The sequence below is a fragment of the Lissotriton helveticus genome, chromosome 4_1, assembly GCF_964261635.1.
Source record: "Lissotriton helveticus chromosome 4_1, aLisHel1.1, whole genome shotgun sequence".
NCBI lineage: Eukaryota > Metazoa > Chordata > Amphibia > Caudata > Salamandridae > Lissotriton > Lissotriton helveticus.
In genome coordinates, this window is record NC_136063.1 from 435,201,500 (window position 1) to 435,223,723 (window position 22,224).

The 22,224-nt window shown below is 43.3% G+C and overlaps 1 protein-coding gene across 1 annotated transcript in view; it reads right to left on the minus strand.

Moving 5' to 3' along the window:
- Nucleotides 1-2,426: 2,426 nt before the first annotated feature.
- The window catches only part of PTDSS1 (phosphatidylserine synthase 1), a 360,643-nt gene continuing 340,845 nt past the window's right edge, over nucleotides 2,427-22,224 (minus strand). The window contains exon 13 of the mRNA XM_078686999.1: nucleotides 2,427-6,143. Within this exon, the coding sequence (XP_078543125.1) occupies nucleotides 6,046-6,143 (98 nt within the window). The 3' untranslated portion in view covers nucleotides 2,427-6,045. The remainder of the gene's footprint in view (nucleotides 6,144-22,224) is intronic.

Sequence of the window (22,224 nt, forward strand, 5' to 3'; positions counted from 1 at the left end):
TAGAGCGGGACACAACCACATCTCAGACGTTCCTGGGGCAAGGGCTTAATTGGCGCCGGGGCGAACCCGCCGGTGAGTCCGTCGGATATCCCACAAGAAGCGGAGGCTCCGAGGACGCCCCAGGAATGGGAGAGGACCCAAGGGAGGCCTGCAGAGCTGCGGCATATGCCTCCATTTGCGTCCGAGACGCCCCCACATGCAGAAAGGGTGGATAGAGGGGGGGCGCCAGTCGGGATCGAACGTTCAAAATGTAGCAGGAACCAGTGCCCCTGACAACAGAAGAAGGGGAGGTCGACAAGCGCCTCGACTTACCAAGCGGCGAACGACAGCCCTGGATCCCAAAGGGCGCTCAACGGCGGAACCAGACAGTAGAGGGACCTGCCGGCAATGAAGATGCCGGGGGACGAGACGAATCCAACCGGGACAGCCGTGCCGAGAGAAGCTTCATACGGCGCTCCCAACTAAACTTCGGCTTCAGGTGTTGGCAGGCTTTGCAGTCCATGGAGTCATGGTACTCGCCCAGACAATACAAATAAGATGCGGGTCAGTCGCGGATATCTGCCATGAACAGGAATTATACGTTTTAAAGCCCAAAGGCATCGCACACTGTTCCTGACACGAAGCGTCGAAAAGGTGGCCTGAAAGCAGGCTAGAGGAACCGCTCCCTCCGGATTCGCGTTGCACGCGGAAAAGAAGGAAAACTGATGTCAACGCGCCGGGAGGAACTTATATGACTTCTCTGACATCACGTACGTGGAGGACGCCAGGTCGGGGTCGTGTGGCGCCGTCCCCTGGAGTGCAGAGGTGCTGCTGCAAGAAATTTCCGGATACAGTCTGACGCCTGGGGATATTCTAGGAATCTGCGGCTAGAAGTCACTATCAGATCACTCAGTTACAAATGATGAGGGCAATACTTTGTTGTTTATCTTTGTTTCATATCATGCCTCTCCTTAGTTGAGTAGGGCAAGACTGAAAAGACACAGAACATGGTTTTCATAGATTTGATTAGAATAGCTGTGGCGTCAGTGGAGGGGGTAGCAGAACTAACTAGAGGCTATGGTGCAGTTGAATTAAGGCGACTATTTCGGCTAAGATGTTAGACAGTTTGGTGAACCAAGGACTTGTGACCAGAAAGGATGTTTGACAGATCAAAAAGGGTGATAAACTGGTTCCATGATAAACTCGAGGAAGTGACATTGTGTGCTACAGTTAATTAAGCCTGGGCGGTGAACTACGCTCCGCTCGTGGAGTTTCCAGCACTCTGTGTTACGCAGAGCTTGCGGAGTTCTGAAAAACTCTGCTTCGTGCAGTGGAGCGGAGTTTATTTCCTCACTTACGTTCACCAACGTCAAGTTGGCGAGCACGAGCTAGTAAAATCAACCTCCCGGCGAGATTTTTCCTCGTTCGCGATAGTCAACATCAAGTTGGCGAGCGCGAGTGTGGAAAATAAACATCCCGGCGAGATTTCTCAACGCGGGGTGATCGCGTATGCTCGAAATGAGAAACTGCTTGTTCGCATTGAGGAAGCTGCAGCTCGAGTAAAAATCGACTCGAGCGGCAGAGAAGAGAAATAAGGGACCGCTTGCGCTGTGCAAGGTGCCATTCGCAATAATTGCACAGTCTCAACGCGGGGTGATCGCGTATGCTCGAAATGAGAAACTGCTTGTTCGCATTGAGAAAGCTGCAGCTCGACTAAAAATCGACTCGAGCGGCAGAGAAGAGAAATAAGGGACCGCTTGCGCTGTGCAAGGTGCCATTCGCAATAATTGCACAGTGTGCAATCGTTGCAAACAGTATTTTTCTATAGAACTCCGCCGCTTGCGGAGCTCCGCGTAGTGCGGCAAAGTTTTTTTTGCACTTCGCGTAGCTCAGTGTAGTGCAACTCCGTGAACTCCCCCCAGGGTTACAGTTAACTAGTCCAGTTTGATTAGTATTTTTATGGGTTATTCGGTTATGTTTGGCAGCAGTTCTTCCTGTATTGCAGATAGTTTACCCTTGAAAGTCTTCTCCACGGGTTTGGCTCAGTTGCATTTGTACGCCTGTTTCTAGTTGTATGGGTGCCAAACAGAATCTAACAAGTGAGAGATTTCTGATGTTTAAGGGGGGCATTTGGTCTGTGAAGCATGGTAAGAAGCATGAGACGATTGTGTGAAGTTAATGGTGCAGCTAATCATCTGAGGCACTGCTGTGGAGGTTCTGGAAATTCCACTTGAAAACCCGGCCTTTAGTCTGGCCTAAAGAGTAGGTGGATTAAGAAAAAAGATGGAAAAGGACATTGATTTGGCCACAGGCTCATTTTTCACATTTCAAACAAACCATTTAATTGTGGATTGGGTTTGTACTAACAGTAATATAACCTCTGCTTTATTTGACAATTGGCAGCATTTCATTCCAGACAGAAAATAGTGAGACACTTTCCCAAATAATATTTTAAAAACAATGTTTTTTATTTGTTTATTATTTTTAAATATAAGCAATAGTCACCCATGTTTTCAACCACTGATATTTTCCTTAGACCATAATCAAAAAAACAGATCTTTGATTTTCTACTAACATTTTAGCTGGTCAGAACCTGGGTTTAGTCACATATTTAGAATGTGCCAACTTGTCAAGTACATTTAATATGCATTGTCCAATATGGAAGAGTGAATTCTTTCTCATAGTTATGCTCAAGGACCTTGCTTAGTTAGAGTTCCAGTACAAAAAACAGCTAATCATATTATCAATTTACCAGAACAACTTAAGATGTGTAGAGGTGTTATGAACAGGAGCTGTAGTAAACAAAGAAATGCTCAATTTGCAAAGTGCCAATTAAAAGGTCCATAATGACATAACTCAAGGGCCATGGTCCCTAGGAGCTGCATGCCTTGGCCTACACATTCGTAAACTAAAATAAAGTGCTCTCAATGTTGTATGTTGTTTACAAGACAGAATACACTCTATTGGAAAGGAAGCGAAAAGCACTCCCTCCACAGCCCTGCTTGCTTTCAATAAATTCACCTATCAATCTTCAGCTTTCCCAAAGTATGTAAACTGGTTAAGCTGGGGCTGGAATTCTCTGCACAGTATTAAGGTCATACGGTTCAAATTTGTACAACAATGTTTCTACAAACAAATTTCCAAAACTGTTCTGGGAATCCCATCCTTGGCATTTACGAGTTACATTACATATTCATGTAGGGTAATGTCTACAGAGTACCAGCTTAATTTCATACCAGCCAGGGTACGTGGAGTGAAACGTCAAAGGGAAACCTTATACACAAATCCACCCCAAAAAGGTAGATTGGTTGTTTTTGTAAATAATGTGCAGTTCAGTTCAAAGCATCTGCCCCTTTTTGTTAGCCAAGCGGGACACGCGCATGAGATTTTTGAGAAATTCAGTCAGGGGTTTCACATGATGTGCTGGGTAAAATAACCATGACCCTGTTACCATAACTACTGTATGGTGCTGCAATAAATCATGTACCAAAAATAAAAAAACACAAACAAGCGCTGGAGTGGAGCTTCTCGGCCATCACTGTCAGCTACACATACATTTCAGTGCAAGAGTAGGAGTCTTTTGCAATCATGGAGCAAAGAAGCAAAAGACATGTCTACAATTGTAATCAGTCAACTTTCCATAATCAGTAGGAACATTTAAAAACAAACTCTGCAGTGAAAATGTGCACAAATAAACGTATGAACACTTTTTTGTCTGTCTCGTTTTACTTCCTAGATCCTCTTTCGGTCTCCCAGAGACAGGTGCTTCTTTCAAGCACTCGAACACTCGCTGTATAGAAAGGATTTCTCCATCGACTAGAACACATTCTAGGGACAACCAAATCATGCTTACGAAACTGAGAAGTGAAGTGTGCTTGATATTGAACAAAAACACTCCAATTCCGCTTTTTTTATAGATGCATGTTGGGATGACTTGTAAAAGCAGAACGGCCTACAATTTTCAAAAGCGATTACCATTTTTTAAGAGATACAATAGAAAAAAAAATATTTATGTAAGCAAAAGTAAAAAAAAGGTCTCCTTATTTAGGGCTCACTTTGGGAGTGGAAGTCAACATTACAAACGCAGGGCATCTGCCCTCCTCTCGATACCACTCGCTTCCTCACTCCGCCAGCAAATTACCTCCATGCGCTGCACGACGACTACACCGCTGCACCTGCATTTGGCCACCACCATAACCAAGTTTGATTATCAGTGTCCTTTTTGAGGATATTACATCCTGTGTTCATTTCAGCCACAAATATATTCTGGTATGCACCTGTTCGATTTGTGACATTGTGAAACACACTAATGTTACTTTAGGCCTTGTCTGGAGTTTGGAAGATGGTGCATCTGTCAAAACAACACGAAAAGTGCTATCGGCTATAATGCACTTGTAATGCGGCGGTGGGATATCCGTCACGTTTGCGACAGAGTATCTCGTCTGCCAAACTCTAAATAGGACCGATAGTCTTCTATAAGTTTTCTGGCTACCTTCACTATTGTTAAAAAGAAAACAAGACAACTCATAATAAAGTTACAAAACTATAGAAGAGAATGTGGATAGACTAGTTAAGTATCATTGCAGCAGGGGTAAGTAACACTCAGAATCAATCCATCAGAGATCAGATGCCAGTGGTCTAATCGGTACTAACTGTGTTTGATATGAAAGGGGTGTTTTGTGCTCAGATCAAAATCGTTCAAGGTTACTCACGTTGGTTGGCGCTTTTAATACCGTTGAACGGTGGAATACACGGATATCTTCTGCACTGCACAACCGCATTCGTTATGACTACACCATTATCAAAAGACAAATGTAATTTTGCAATAAAGTAATAGAACAGCAAATCTCCAAAACGAAAACTGGAAAGACTGCCCAGAAAATCTGAGGAAAAGAGGCACAACTCCAGCATATACCTACATCCTTAAATGCATTATCTATCAAGCCAAAGTTGCAGAAAGATTGGAAATTAATACACGAAGAAAGGTTGTAATGGGAAAAAACTGCAACTTAAATGCAGAATAAAACACTGCCTGTTATTTCTGTCGCATAAAAACCAGTCAAAACTTTGAGAGAGGGTTCAGGAATAAAAGCGAAAATGCTATCGGGGACATCAAAATCTGACATGGTGTGCTCATTTCTCTGCATGTCACACATTTGCTTTGTCTTTTACAGATCTCGTTTCTGTTACAATTATATTCAAATTCAAACTTCTGAATGCTTTAGTTTTTGTGTCCAACCAATCGGTAAAGCACCGGAGTGCAACAGTTAATCAACAATTTACCAAGTACTTCTGACGCGGGTGGGAATTCTGACCACTATGTGGAACACTTTTCATTGAAGTCCAGATGCCAAACAAAAGATTCTGGGCTCAGTAAGAACATAATTACATAAACACTGGAACCCAAGAGGACTACAGTATAGAAATGGCAGCATGTCAACTCAAAGAAAACACACTTCATTTCTTGACCACCTTCTGAGTCACAAGGATATGGAATGACCAATAAAAACTTTAGGGGGGAAAAAGTTACCACTGGGAGCCTACAGAAGACTAGTCATTGTCTTGCCATGGTTGAATGGCAAAGAAATGGGGGGTTGAATGAAAAACAAAGGCATCTCTACAGGTTAGGCATGGAACAGCCCCTCTACAGTCAGTGCGCAAACTTAGATAAACAAAGAAAAAAGTGAAACAAGAAAAAAAGTGCTTACAAATGTCCTAAAAAAATACTGTCTGAAATCCATGAACATTAAGCCCATGCGCTTAGCAAAAGTTAAGATCTGATGATCAACATTTTCCTCCTTCAAAAAAAGTCCAGTGCCAACTATATATTATACAAGATGCAACTGTCTGGAGTATTGCAAACAACAGCAGACAGTGATTTGGAATACACTCTTGATTCCACCTTCAAGCATTGCTCTTCTATAATCGCCTGATACAAGCTAACTCCGCCACCTTTTCCTTCTGTGCTGGCCATTTTAACTTTTTCGGATGGTATGTGGAAACAAGCCCAGTTTCCTCCTCATGAGTCCACGGTATGTTCTCGAACGTTTTTTCTGTACTGCAGATTTACTTCTTGCCAACACCATTGGTGACTTTTGTCCTGTAAAAGCGATTCTTTCTCCTAGACGTGCTGCTCTCACTCTTGACAGGACTGGTTTCAATACCTGAAAAGCAAACCAAAGAAGAGCATTATTTACAGCTGTTCTTTAACAATACACTTTGCAGCAAACTTCATAGGTAGAAGTGTTGGCAAATTCTCCACTGTGACTAATAAGCACCAAAACAGAGCTCTTCGCGTTCCTCTGGGTATGTGGCCTACAGTCCTGGTGACAAGCTGATGTGAGCTAAACTCAATAGGATGCAGGAACTCGAGTTTTTTCCCTCGACACCACTACGCCATGCCCGCAGATTCATTCCGGTCTTAGCTAAGGAAGCTAAGCCCGCAAGCAGCCATTACAAGCAGCCTCGATGTCTCAGGCACACGTCTATACCGAGCATAAGCCATGTAAAACCACTCCCTAGCATTCACCTCAGACCTCACTGGGCTTAAGGAGACAGTTCAGTTCTTGACCTAATATTAACCACTAGCAATTTGGGAAAAATGATCACCATTTAAACATCATTTCTAGGCCTGTGCTATTCTTACCATTTATCAGAAAGATCCAGAGTAAAGAGGCAACCACACAATTCTAAGACTATGTAAAATGGCAAAAATTGCTTAATTACTGAAAATTTAGAATTGCTAAAGAGGGCAGAAAGCTGTTGGAAAGCGCTTCCTATTAACCTGGATGAGGACCACCGTGCTGAACTGATGCTCCATGACCCGTTTGCTGGCTACATATGGTTGTTGTGGTTATTCTGCTGGAATGCTTGCAAGAAGAGTTCATGGCAGTTTTAGGTTTTACCTTGGAGCTCACCCAACCTTTACTACTCAGAAAAGAGATTAAGTTCTGCTATTTCCAGGCCGCCAATACAATGGTAGACTATGTTCTATTTCATGGATTCTTCCTATAAGATTGACAGTTTAATATGGGCGAAGCACCCCAATTGTCAGAAGACTGAACCGCATTATTTACATTTCCAGAGGAACCATACCAATACAAATATCCACCGTCAATTAAAGCAGGCAGTGACAACAAACTGAATTACGGGAATTGCGTTGAACACATACCAGGCTGGATAAAAAAAATTGCATACACCTGCATGGATGAAACGCTGAGGTGACGGGTGGCATAACAGCTCAGGAGAAGCCCTGCCAAGGCTCAAAAGTAAAGACTGAGGGTTCTATTCCACCCTGAACTCCTCCAAAATTTCACGCCTTCTGGTAAATACATTAGTGAAGGAAACACATTTCCACTGAACATGGCAGAAAGAGTTCCTCCCCGGAATTTGTATTTACCGAGGCGTACAGCTGTATTTATCACTAATCTTGGCATGTCTGAAAATGTTAACCATCTCCACAAGTCCACACATAAAACTTATAAGAGTAACAAAGTACACAACGAGGCTGCATGAGTGATTCTCAACATACATAGATAAGAGGCTATCTTTCAAACGTGCCTCCAAATCTATGCTTTAGGTTCTGGTGGAACAAAGGATAGATTATAAAACATTATGCATCATGTATAGGCCCAGGGAATTACCACAAACTATCTCACTCATCACCAGTATCCGCCAAAAGCCTCAGATATAGAAAGTCCTAGGCAAGTTTGTCAGAATCAACTGAAATGGACAAACCAGAAGCAGTGTCCACCTGGTGCCTCTGTCTTACCTTTATGAACACAGTAGATCTGAGCCTCAGTCCAATTTGCTACAGAGAAGATATCTGAAAACAGCCGTGTTCAGATCCTCTCTTAAACCCCAATAAAATACACTGGTATGACCTCTTCGAAAGCTGTGGTTCGAAGACGTTATGAAACTACCAGGAACACACGGAAGGAGTCAGGTCTGTCTATTTTTATTGTTTTATAACCTTGCTGCACTGCACACATTCACCCACTATGTGTGGCACAATGTGCTTGACATCACTGTAGGAAGAAATGCTTGGCACTAAACAAATAATTAAATTACGTTGCATTCAGAGCAGGAATGAAATGGGAATTTTACAATCATGTTTAAACCGGAGTACGAAAGGAAGCACCTCAGCGATCGGTGGATGGAGAAATGAGCTAAAACGTTCTTAGTGGAGTTTTCAGGGAAAGACAGTGAGCCCTAGTTACGATGTTGGGGCTGAACAGCATGAAATGCACTGGTGATCTGCTTCTAAGATATTCCACTTCACCTGTGTATTTTCTTGCTTTCTAATTCAGATAGGATGGAGATGTTATGTGAGCTAGATTGATAATAAACACAGATAACATCACATGTTGCTTGGGTCATGCTCTAAATAGATGGTGAATTTGGCTAGGAAATTACCCAAATTCCCAGTGTAGAATAGTAGGGAGGTGGGATAGGTTCATAAACGATTCTGAATTGATCTAATTTCCCCCCTTATGTGTTTCCCATTGTAGTCCTACATATCCCCTCCCCGAAGGGCCTTTCCCAGAGAAGGGGTACACTAAAGATCTGACACCTTGTTGACAGAAATCTTTGTGTATTTCCCAAGTTAGTGCATTTGCCCTGCCAACAAATATGGCTCTGTAATGAGAGAATTCGCCAGGGAAACAGAGATTACCCCATTTGCATGGGGCACGATTCCTTGGAAATGAGAGAACATGCTTTTTAGGGCTTGCATAGGCAGCGCAGGTGCCATCTCTTTGAGACATGCTTTATCTACAATAGGGGCTTTAAGCACCGCCTATCTTTCTAATTGACTCTTTTTACTGTCCGTCATAAATGCCTGTTTTTCTGTAGGCGATCGGCACAGAAGTCCCTCCTTTTCTACTTTTGTAATCCCAGTTACATGTGCTGTTACTCGTCATGTTGTTTATTACTTTACAAGCACTCTTTCTTTATTGTTGCTTGTTTAATCTTAGGAACTTGCTCACGCTCACAGTGGCTCCCTCTCTTCGGGCTGCATCTACCTTCTCCTCTTCTCCTCCTTGTTATTATTTATTTCCTGCTCGCTCTTTGGTGAGGTTTACCTTCAGCTCTCATCCATCTCCCCAACACCACCTCCCACCTGTCAAGTATTTCGGACTTTTTTTAAATTTTTACTATGTTTTCTGTACGGACCACGTTTATAAGGTTTGTTTAATTGAAATGCTATTCTGCCGTCGCGCCTCCCCCCATACTCTCATCATTGTCATGGTCTGAAGGGGGTGTGCAGTTCCTGGCTGGGCGTGGGGACAAGCAGGTTTTTCTTCGTGATGCCCTCACACACCCCGGGGGATGTCATGCTTCATCATAGGGCGTTTGCCTCTCGTCAAGCCGGCGCTGCAATGCCTGATGGGCTCCCGTAAACGGGGCTCTTTATTAGGGATCTTTTTGAAGAAGCCGTTAGGTGCATGCAAGTGTGGGGGCTGGGTAGTGCACAGGAGAGTGAGATAAAGTAAAATAGGTCTGGTGCAGTCCTACTTAGGTCAAGTTTTAATGGTTTAGGTAGCTCTAGACTGGTTAAAATCGGTGCGAGTGCCCCTATGTGGGAGTAATGTTCCTAAAGGGCTGTCAAGGTGAATATGGTCAACATGTTTCGTGCCCAGTTTGCCCCTAACAGGTCAGTTGGCACTTCATCAGGACCGAAGTAACTAAATGTCAATGGTGCACTACCGTCTGGTATTGAAAATCTGTGCGTTAATTACCAGATGCGGTAGGGAGTACCCTAGTAGACTTGTACTGGGGAGTACTGTAGACCCCTAGATACACAGTATAAGGCTGATAGGGAAACCGGAGCCCCTCGTTGCTCTGGGAGAGGTGTAGGCAGCCGACTTGCATTCGTCCTACCCTAGCTCCGGGCCCTGTAACAGGTCCCGGAGCTAGACTCCGGGAGCCTGTGTGCAGAACGTCATAACTTGGCTCCCTGTCCTTCTTTTGTTAAAACTCATCATGTCTTCACATCAAACCAACCGTAAGAGTGTGTGCAAGCCAACATTTTATGTTTTTGGGGTTTTTTTTTTTTGCAGCGCTGTACGCCGCGCTTCATCTTTAAGGATGGTAGCCGTGCACCTTTTTTTTCTGCTTGCTGCGTCTCATGGTTTATCAGCATTGGCGCCCGCTTCTCGGACGTCGCGCTTAGTCTAAAAATTAATTCTGGTATAACATCAAGGTTTGGCTATGCCAATGGTACAAATCTGGGGCTGCGAAAACTCAAGCGGAGTAGGCGTCAAAAACTTGAGAAAGCTGCAGCATGGATATTAATGCACGTGAAGAAGAGGGACCATGCATCCACAGATCGCCAAGGAACAGAAGGAAAAGATCCACATCACTTAGTCTGTATTCTCGACTGGTTTCTGTACAGGAATGTAAGAAGGTTAACTGCAGATAATTGTAGCGGATACAATAATGGGAAAACATTAAAATAAGAGAATGCAATGCCCGTTGTGGTGCTTGGTTTAAAGTTTGGAGAAGTGGACACGCATTCTCAGTCCAGGTGGCAAAAGTCTGGAATGAACTGCATGTAACCCTAAGACTGAAAGAAAATTGAATGAGGCTCTGTAAAGCCCTAGAGACTATCCTCTTTTGAGGAGAAGGTCTAACATAGTCCAGGACGCCCATCAGTTATGTGCTGATGATATGGATGCTCCCAGGGAAAAGAAGCCCCAAATGGATACTTGCTGCACTTTACTAGCTTCTAGTCAAACTGAGGGTGCATTGATGCAAATCTAAGTACCTGGTCTCCAAGTCTGTTGGCCGCAGTCACTGATAGTGGTTTATCCCAAGTAGAAAACTGTATCCACCAAACCACCATTAAAAGTCAGAAAGGTGTCTGAAATTTGTGAGTTTGTCTGTGGGTAGATATGAAAAGACTTGATGTGGCTTCGACTAACGATTAAGACAAGCTCATGGCCTCTGCTGCTGTTTTTGCAACTAATGCAATTGATACATATTCTTTGGAGGGAACGTCTAGAAGGAGTACAAAGTTTGCCTACAGGACAGTGCTGGAAAGCTGGGGAAGCCAATCCAAAAGAGCGTGCTGTCGCTCTGCTTTGCTTAAAGAGCTCAAGAGTCCGCTTTCTCCTAAAGAGGTATTTCACCATTAACTGTCATATTGATTAAATTGGTCTGACAGTCGCCCAGAAATCTGGTAGAACACAGTCAGGGGTGGGCTGAGTAACACTACTGCAGTTTTCAGTCATGATGCAGCAGTGTGGATGTTAGATTTGAGGGTCTCTAGTTGGCAGAGGTAGGTACCTTTGACCAAGTAAGGACCCTTGCTTCTAGTCAGGGTAAGGGGGTACTCCTAAAATAACCGCAGCTCACCCCCTTAGTAGCTTGGCACGAGCAGACAGGCTTATCTCAGAGGCAGTGTGTAAAGCATTTGTGAACACATACAATAACCCAGTGACGAGACTACAGATGGACACCACACAAGTTGTAGTATAAAAGTAAGTATTTTTATATAGACTTAACACAAGACCACAAAGGGCAAAAATCCACAATACTGTACTTTAAAAATGGTAGAATTAGCTTGGTTCTCTTAAGATGTAAAAAGCAACATTTTGAGTTCAATGTACCTTTGGATGCATAACGCTATACAACGAAAGTGTTGCAGGGAAGGTGATGCGTCGGTTCCTTACACGCAAGAACGGTGATGTGTTGGGTCCCTACTGATGCGTAGGGGATGCGTTGGTTCTTCTCGGCGTGGGGAGGGGATGCGTCAGTTTCTTACTGCGCTACGGTGGCGATGCGACCAGCAGCGCCGTGATGCGATGAAGATCCGGTGCAATGAAACAAAAATGGTGTCTTCTCCTTGATGCAACACGATACGTGAACGCCTGACGGCCATGTGGTGACCCAACGATTCTTCTGAGCCGCGACAGGCCCTACGACATGCTTCACGGTGATGCAGTGGCATCTGATGCAACATCGATCCTCTTCTCCAGCGATGCGAGGCGCTTCGGCAACGATGCACCAACTGCAGGGGCGACTCACTTCCCCAGCGATGCGATAACAGCGGCAGAAGACGCTTCTCCCATGATGTGGTGGAGTCTGGTGCGACTTCGATCCTCTTCTTCGGCGATGCGAGGCGCTTTCGCGTTGTGAAGCGAACGCGGCAGTTTGGCAACCCGCTTCTTCTTCGCGAGTCGCGCTTCCAGCTCCTTGCGACACCCAGTCCCTCAAAAAGACCAACACAACTGGAGGCACTTCCAAAGAACTCTTGGGGAGCTGGTGGGTGAAGTCTGTTGTCCCTAAGACTTCAGGAGGAGGGAAGTTCTATCTCAAGCCCTTGGAGATACTTCACAATTTGAATGAAAGTAGCACAAAGTCCTTTCTCCTCTCTTTGGCAGTCAGGCAACCACTGCAGGCCAATCCCTCACGCTTAGGGATAGTCTCTACTCAGTCTCTCGGTTTCCTCTCCTTAGCAAAGGGTTCTTCTTGTTTCCCAAAAGTGATCTAAAGTTCTGGGGTCTGGGTCCCCTCTTTTATACTCATTTTCCCTTTGTTCTCTGAAGGCAGAGAGGCCTTTGCCTAGTCCAAACCAGTTCTGGTCAGTCCTGGAGTACTTTGTTGACAAGACTCCTTCTTTCCTTTCACAGAGCAGGCCAGGGACATCAGACGCACCACAGGAGGTGGAGCCATCATTGTGGAGAGAAGGCACAGCCCTATTCAGGTCCCAGGTGCAACTCCTCCCTCCCATCTGCATGCAGATATCTCTATTCAGCCGTGTGCTGACTCACCCTGTCTCCTGGAATCCCCCAGCCCCTGTCACTCAAACTCCAGACAAGGAATACACAACCTAGCAGAGCCAGGCTTGGATGGTTAGACAAGAAAATACCTACTTTCTAAAAGTGGTGTTTTCAAACACAGAATGTTAAAACCAACTTCACTAAACGATGTATTTTATCATTCTAAGTTCAGGAATACTAAACTCTAATTTCTACCTAGTTCTCTGAGTCAGTTAGGATTATAATATGTAATAATCAAACTGCCCATTCTGGCCTATGGGGAACAGGTAGCCTTGCAATAGTGAAAAACGAGAATGGCTGTAATTCACTTTTAGGACATGCCACATGCATCAGGGCTTGTCCTACCTTTTACCTACAATGCACCGTGCCCTTGGGCCTACCATAGGGGTGGCTAATCTGCAGAAAAAGGAAGGATTAGGGACTGGCAAGTGGGTGCACTTGTCCAGTCAACATGGCAGTACCAGACTACACACAGGCTCTGCAATGGCAGACCTGAGACACACTATCACATGCTGCTTCTGTGGGTGGCTCAACCAGGGCTGCAAGCCCACCAGCAGCATTTGGTTTACAAGCCCTGGGCACACTCAGTGCACTGTACTAGGGTCTGACAAGTAAACCAAACCAGCCGATCATGGAGTCACTAATCCATACATCAATTTACCATAGGGAGCGCATATGCAATTTAGCACTGATCAGCAGTCCAGTCTCATAAAGCACACAGTCCAGTCTCATAAAGCACAAATATACATTTCTAAGAGAAAGAAGGCATTTGAAGTGCAGAGTGAACACCTTACACCTCATCACATCCAGGCGTTGAGGTTCCTGATCGTAGGGTGCAGATGGAAAAGCACCGGGCTTCAATTTAGCAGAGGAGGGTTTGGACCATCAGGGTTTCCTAAGATAGAAGGAAGGAGAGGAATCTGGTATCCCATGGCACTGGGTGATGGGTGATGGTCAACACCTATTCCACAGTTCAAAGTCGGGATAGAACACGGCTTTCACAGACCACTAAAAATCAAAACTGTCATCATCATCATATCGTAACTTGGTGAATGGAAGATTAAGAGAATCAGATCCAGACCCAACAAGATTTCAAAATGAGAGAACTGTTGAGCTGCTGGGAAATGCTCGGCTAGAGGTCCACTAGGGGAATTAGCCATGTTTTGAAGACTGTCAGGAAACGGACCAGGTGTAGGATTTAAAAAGCATTTGCAATGCAATAGGTCTTGCTTCTGCGAGTGTTTGAGATATTGGCATTGTAAATGACAATGCCTTTTATTTATGTGTTGGTTTTTAAAAGATGAATAAAAGGCATTGAAATGTACAATGCCATTAGCTTAAACTCTGTAAAATGCAAGACCTATTCCATTGCAAATGCTTGTAAAAGCGCCCCATGCCGCACTTTCACTTTAATGAAGGCTGCACCCCTTTCTTTAAACGAGCAGAGTCTAAAACCAGGTGCGCAGCCGCCAGTAAACTGAAAGCGTGGCATGGTGTGCTTTTACAACAAAAAAATAAAACAAAAACAATGTTGGCCCCCAGGATAATTTTCTCTCACAACTTTGAGACTACAAACAAGGGAAAAAAACCTATTGTTTGTATGGGTTATTTTATTCAAACCCTTTTAGAAATGTTTTATTAAATCATTTTGAAAGGCATTTTAAGGTTGAGAAAAACACTACTTACAAACATTTACACTATTTACAACTATCATACAAGCAATTCTAAACACAAAACAATAACTATGTACAAATGAATCCACAGTTATAAACAAGCTTCTTTTACAATAAGAAAAACAACAATTCTGTTCGCACAAATAATCAATCTTTGTGAAAAATACAACTTATTAGAAAGCCCAACCAGGGTCAAAACAACAGGAAGAGGCAACAGAAAAATCACGTTGTACTCAACAATCAGTTACAGTTGACAAATGACTGTTAACTTTGCTCAATCAAAAGTGCCTATTCGCCGTTATGCCGACGCGTTTCAAATCTGGATGAAATCACAGATTCTATTCAGGGCTCTGTCAGTGTGGTATTCTATAAAGATAAAGGAAGCTTGATTTAGCCACTATTTACAGAGATTGAGGACCTCCCCCTAGAACACAGGGACAGAAGTCGCAGGATTTTTACCTTTTCATATGGATAACGCGATCCCGCGGTCCAATCATTCAAATAGAGAGGGGCCTTTTATTATGCAGAGGTTCTGTTAAAAAGATTATGAGAAAGGGATTTAATACCAAGCCTCTCAGAGACGTGCAGGTGGATGGTCACACAATTTCAAAGCACACATTCCGTACCTTAAATTGTTTAAAACGGGGGCACCACTAGTTATTTTCTCCAAACATGGTTCTTCCGCTGTGTACTCATTAACGCTGCCGCCTGAAAAGCAACAGACATATGCTGTACTTACTGAATGACCGTTCACTTTGCTAGCTCGATCTAAAACAGCGGTTTGCCTAACTGTTGGCGTACCTGGGTTTCTTTCTGAGGGGCAGTGAGTGATTTTGCTGTTATGTCGGACTCTCGCTGATGGGCGGGAATGCCTCCGCGGTATAACACTGCGTGCTTCAATCTCGCTTCGATCTGAAATAGTTATATTGAAATTGTAAAGCGCGAAGATGCTACTTGTCTACCATCTGCAGGAGACGCGCCAACACTCACCTCTCTTTCCAACCACGTACCAGGAAATGCGAACTCATTGGTGGAAAACCACCATGTGAGGCAACTACTTCATAGCTAATCCGCCGCTAGGCATTGTGGACTTTGTAGTTAAACAGATACTTCAAGTTTATAGGCGGGAAATCTCAGATAAAGAGTTGAGCCCCGTTTGGGTACTATTGAATTTTAGTATCAAATACGCTTCTTTTCTCAGAAGCATTTCATCGCTGTTTCCACTCAAATTAGTTTGATTCAAGTTGAACAGCACAGTCCACTTGAACTCATTTTCCCCATGATTTTGATCAATAAAGTGTTGGACAAGGGGCGCTGTGAGCACTCTGTTCTTAATGCGTGACCTATGTTGCGTCATGCGTGTGTTGGCCTGTTGGTTTGTTTTACCTATATAAATTTTAGGACAAGGGCAAATAATAGCGTACACCACGTTTTTAGTTCTACAATTCGTAAAGTTCGAATGGGTCCACGTTGTAGTAGTGTGGCAGAAAGTTTTCCCTTCAATCGTTGTATCGCAAGCGATACAATTCCCACATCTATGGTGGCCCTCGATTGGTTTCAGTCCCCATTTGGACAATAAGTCGCTTTTTGGTTTTGGTATTCTAATGTCTGCGCGAACTAATTGTTGGCCAATATTCTGGTATTTTTTAAAGGCAAATATTGGGCGGGGAAATGGCATTTCCAATTGTTCTAACAAATGCCAATGTTTCAAAACCATCTGTCGAATTTTGTGAGTTTCCGCACAAAACGTGGTAACGCAAACTAAGCTTTCAAGTTCACGCTTCTGTTTTTTCTCAAAGAGACATTCTCTTGGTGTATAACGAGCCCTCTTAAACGAATGCTTAAGTAATTTACTTGGGTAGCCTCGTTTGACCAAATCATTGCAAAACTGTTGGCCATGTTCCTCGAACTGGTCAATTTCTGAACAATTCCGCCGAATTCTGAGGAGTTGTCCATAAGGCAAGTTCGCCCTCAGGTTTCTTGGGTGCGAACTGCCATAATGAAGGATGGTGTTTTTATCCGTTTTCTTCCTGAAAAGTGATGATTTCAAGATGCCTCCCACATTACTCATTTCAACATCAAGAAAGGTCATTTTAACGTTACTTGAATCTAGTGAGAATTGTATGTCACGATGTCTCGAATTTATCCATTGGTGAAAGTTACTCAAGTCGGCGGGGCTCCCCTGCCACAGGAGCCACACGTCGTCGATGTAACGATACCAATGCATTATATTTTGTGAGTAGGGGTTGTTTGTCTCTATGAATCTTTTTTCATATTCCGCCATGTAAAGGACGGCCATTTCAGGAGCATAAGGGCACCCCATCGCGGTGCCCTTAACTTGCATGTAGAAATCGTCATTGAAACGAAAATAGTTCTTTTTCAGAGTGATCTCTGCCAATCGCAGTATAAAGGATGTAGGGACTTTATGGGGTCTCTCTCTGGAGTCCAAATAAAGTTCAATCACTTCTAATGCCTCCTCCTGAGGTATTTGAGTGTAGAGGGACGTAACGTCCATTGTCACCATTAATTGTACTGTGTCATTAAATACAGTGCCCTCTACTTTTGACAGAAAATCCGTTGTGTCCCGTAGATATGCCTTCACTTCCGTCACAAATGGCTTCAAAAAGAAGTCCACAAATTTGGACAAGGGCTCGAGGCACGAATCGCACCCCGAAACAATTGGTCGTCCGGGGGGATCCGACGAGTTTTTATGAATTTTGGGCAGAAAATATGCCACTGGAGTTCTGGGAAATTTTTTGATTAAAAAATCAGTTTCCTTGGGGCCTAAAAAACCACTATCTTTGCCATTTTGTACAACATCTGCAATCAAAGATTGAATTTGCTGTAAGGGATCTTCCGACAATTTCCGATACCAATCTTGGTTGTTTACATGCGAACAACCTTCAGCTAAGTATTTATCTCTTGGCCAGATGACAACGGCACCGCCCTTGTCAGCCTGCTTTATCACCAATGATGGATCTTCCTTAAGATTTTTTATTGCTGTCCGTTGTCCCTTCGTGATATTGGGTTTCACAAATTTCTGCTGATGTTCCAATTTATTTATTGATGACAAAAGAATTTGTTCGAAAGCGAGTACTTGCTTAGGTACATTCTGGGTGGGTACGAAAGTGGATTTATTCCTAAGCCCCGTTGTCTCCATGTTGCTACTTGGAGGTTGGTTGGCAAAGAACGCTTTAAGACGGATTTTGCGGCAAAATTCTAATGTCTCAAGTTTTAATTTGGTGAAGTCTGTACGTCTAGTTGGAACAAATTTTAGCCCCAAGTTCAACACAGACTCTTCATCTTTTGACAATGCCCGAGCTGATAAATTGACTACGGTGGATGGATTTTCTACGACTTGTAGTAATTCCTCCGGGTTCGCATTTCCCATTGTGGTTTGAACCTTACCTTTGACTGCTGGCCTTTGTCTAAAAAAGGAGTTTGTTTCTTGTTATTCCCTCCTCTAGAACTCCAGTGGCATATTTTCTGCCCAAAATTCATAAAAACTCGTCGGATCCCCCCGGACGACCAATTGTTTCGGGGTGCGATTCGTGCCTCGAGCCCTTGTCCAAATTTGTGGACTTCTTTTTGAAGCCATTTGTGACGGAAGTGAAGGCATATCTACGGGACACAACGGATTTTCTGTCAAAAGTAGAGGGCACTGTATTTAATGACACAGTACAATTAATGGTGACAATGGACGTTACGTCCCTCTACACTCAAATACCTCAGGAGGAGGCATTAGAAGTGATTGAACTTTATTTGGACTCCAGAGAGAGACCCCATAAAGTCCCTACATCCTTTATACTGTGATTGGCAGAGATCACTCTGAAAAAGAACTATTTTCGTTTCAATGACGATTTCTACATGCAAGTTAAGGGCACCGCGATGGGGTGCCCTTATGCTCCTGAAATGGCCGTCCTTTACATGGCGGAATATGAAAAAAGATTCATAGAGACAAACAACCCCTACTCACAAAATATAATGCATTGGTATCGTTACATCGACGACGTGTGGCTCCTGTGGCAGGGGAGCCCCGCCGACTTGAGTAACTTTCACCAATGGATAAATTCGAGACATCGTGACATACAATTCTCACTAGATTCAAGTAACGTTAAAATGACCTTTCTTGATGTTGAAATGAGTAATGTGGGAGGCATCTTGAAATCATCACTTTTCAGGAAGAAAACGGATAAAAACACCATCCTTCATTATGGCAGTTCGCACCCAAGAAACCTGAGGGCGAACTTGCCTTATGGACAACTCCTCAGAATTCGGCGGAATTGTTCAGAAATTGACCAGTTCGAGGAACATGGCCAACAGTTTTGCAATGATTTGGTCAAACGAGGATACCCAAGTAAATTACTTAAGCATTCGTTTAAGAGGGCTCGTTATACACCAAGAGAATGTCTCTTTGAGAAAAAACAGAAGCGTGAACTTGAAAGCTTAGTTTGCGTTACCACGTTTTGTGCGGAAACTCACAAAATTCGACAGATGGTTTTGAAACATTGGCATTTGTTAGAACAATTGGAAATGCCATTTCCCCGCCCAATATTTGCCTTTAAAAAAAACCAGAATATTGGCCAACAATTAGTTCGCGCAGACATTAGAATACCAAAACCAAAAAGCGACTTATTGTCCAAATGGGGACTGAAACCAATCGAGGGCCACCATAGATGTGGGAATTGTATCGCTTGCGATACAACGATTGAAGGGAAAACTTTCTGCCACACTACTACAACGTGGACCCATTCGAACTTTACGAATTGTAGAACTAAAAACGTGGTGTACGCTATTATTTGCCCTTGTCCTAAAATTTATATAGGTAAAACAAACCAACAGGCCAACACACGCATGACGCAACATAGGTCACGCATTAAGAACAGAGTGCTCACAGCGCCCCTTGTCCAACACTTTATTGATCAAAATCATGGGGAAAATGAGTTCAAGTGGACTGTGCTGTTCAACTTGAATCAAACTAATTTGAGTGGAAACAGCGATGAAATGCTTCTGAGAAAAGAAGCGTATTTGATACTAAAATTCAATAGTACCCAAACGGGGCTCAACTCTTTATCTGAGATTTCCCGCCTATAAACTTGAAGTATCTGTTTAACTACAAAGTCCACAATGCCTAGCGGCGGATTAGCTATGAAGTAGTTGCCTCACATGGTGGTTTTCCACCAATGAGTTCGCATTTCCTGGTACGTGGTTGGAAAGAGAGCTGAGTGTTGGCGCGTCTCCTGCAGATGGTAGACAAGTAGCATCTTCGCGCTTTACAATTTCAATATAACTATTTCAGATCGAAGCGAGATTGAAGCACGCAGTGTTATACCGCGGAGGCATTCCCGCCCATCAGCGAGAGTCCGACATAACAGCAAAATCACTCACTGCCCCTCAGAAAGAAACCCAGGTACGCCAACAGTTAGGCAAACCGCTGTTTTAGATCGAGCTAGCAAAGTGAACGGTCATTCAGTAAGTACAGCATATGTCTGTTGCTTTTCAGGCGGCAGCGTTAATGAGTACACAGCGGAAGAACCATGTTTGGAGAAAATAACTAGTGGTGCCCCCGTTTTAAACAATTTAAGGTACGGAATGTGTGCTTTGAAATTGTGTGACCATCCACCTGCACGTCTCTGAGAGGCTTGGTATTAAATCCCTTTCTCATAATCTTTTTAACAGAACCTCTGCATAATAAAAGGCCCCTCTCTATTTGAATGATTGGACCGCGGGATCGCGTTATCCATATGAAAAGGTAAAAATCCTGAGACTTCTGTCCCTGTGTTCTAGGGGGAGGTCCTCAATCTCTGTAAATAGTGGCTAAATCAAGCTTCCTTTATCTTTATAGAATACCACACTGACAGAGCCCTGAAGAGAATCTGTGATTTCATCCAGATTTGAAACGCGTCGGCATAACGGCGAATAGGCACTTTTGATTGAGCAAAGTTAACAGTCATTTGTCAACTGTAACTGATTGTTGAGTACAAAGTGATTTTTCTGTTGCCTCTTCCTGTTGTTTTGACCCTGGTTGGGCTTTCTAATAAGTTGTATTTTTCACAAAGATTGATTATTTGTGCGAACAGAATTGTTGTTTTTCTTATTGTAAAAGAAGCTTGTTTATAACTGTGGATTCATTTGTACATAGTTATTGTTTTGTGTTTAGAATTGCTTGTATGATAGTTGTAAATAGTGTAAATGTTTGTAAGTAGTGTTTTTCTCAACCTTAAAATGCCTTTCAAAATGATTTAATAAAAAATTTCTAAAAGGGTTTGAATAAAATAACCCATACAAACAATAGGTTTTTTTCCCTTGTTTGTAGTCTCAAAGTTGTGAGAGAAAATGATCCTGGGGGCCAACATTGTTTTTGTTTTATTATATTACGGTCCAGTTGAACCCCCTGTCCCAGGACCAAACTCCGTTTTTTTACAACAAAAAAAAGCATTTGTTTGTCAAGTTAACAAACAATTTTTTTTTTGTATAAGCACCCCATGCTACGCTTTCACTAAAAATATTTAAAGTTAAAGCATGACGTCACATGCTGTTTAAAAAATAAAAAAACAATACGGCGAGGGACGCACAAAAAAAGTTGCATGCTGGTTATAACAAAGAGCGAGCTGATTAAAAAAAAAATAAAAGCAGTTAAGAGCCTGTGGCAGGCAGGAAAAAGCCATTAAAGAAAATAGTGATTGGAGGCTGCCATTAAAGCCTATCTAGCAACAACGCACTAAAGAGGGCTAGCCCTTACGGAAGATTACAAGATGAGACAAGGCGGTACTAAGGAGGGAATACTAATCCTATTGACCACAGTTTACAAAGGACAGCGACAGGAGCCAATTAAAAAGATGGGCAGGTAAATGGGCGGCGCTTCAAGTCCATACCTGAACTGCTGCTACTGAAGGCAATTTTTCTGCTCCTGCTAACCATGCGCCCTCCAAGTTGAGCTCGTCTATGGTGAGTTAAGCATAGTGTCCATGCCTAGCATTTGAAGCAAGACATTTCTGATTAGCTTGCTTAGGGGCGAGAGCATATATTTCGGTATATGTTTGAAGGTCATTGGGAAACTTTCTCATGAGTTAAGAATCCAGGTACCGGTGTAACACCTTTGCTTCGGTCTCGCCACGCGATCTCCACGAGAGCCCTGTATTTGAAAACCCAGAAATCTAGGTCCTATTTTTGAAGCCTATGCTCGGGAGGTGCAGGGGGATACCCTTACTGCCTGTTCCAGTGATTCACAAAAATGTGTTTCTTTTGTTAGTAAACATTTTTAGTCCTCGAACTGGAGTGTGGGTTTGACACAGGAAACTGAGAAGAGTCCAACAGTTGTTCTAGCTCTGATGGAATCATAGGTCGTGGAGCAACCAAAGGCACTGGCTCCGACTGATTTCAAGCTCCTTCTTTACTTTGGCATTTGCTCTTTCAATTTCACGATTGGCCTTGGCCTGTCTTATATTGTACCAATGCCTCTAATGATGCAGGGGCTGGAGCTGCCAGCGAGAGTGTAATCTGAACCATTGTATCCATAGATGAACAAGAAGGCAGAGGACCAGAGCAAAATGTGTCTGGTATAGCCTTGGGAAAGCTTCCACTGGTGAATGCTCCCAGATGGAGGAGGTCATGTAGGCTGCCATTTCTCTCTTGTGGGCACTGGCTCAGTAGAAGAATCTCACATTTCTGGAGTTTGGGAACCGCTTTACCAATCTCTATTGGATCTCTTCCAACTCGAGGAAGACTACCATTCTTTCTTATGCTTCATGTGCTTGTGTTTATGTGGTGACCTGTCACATGATATT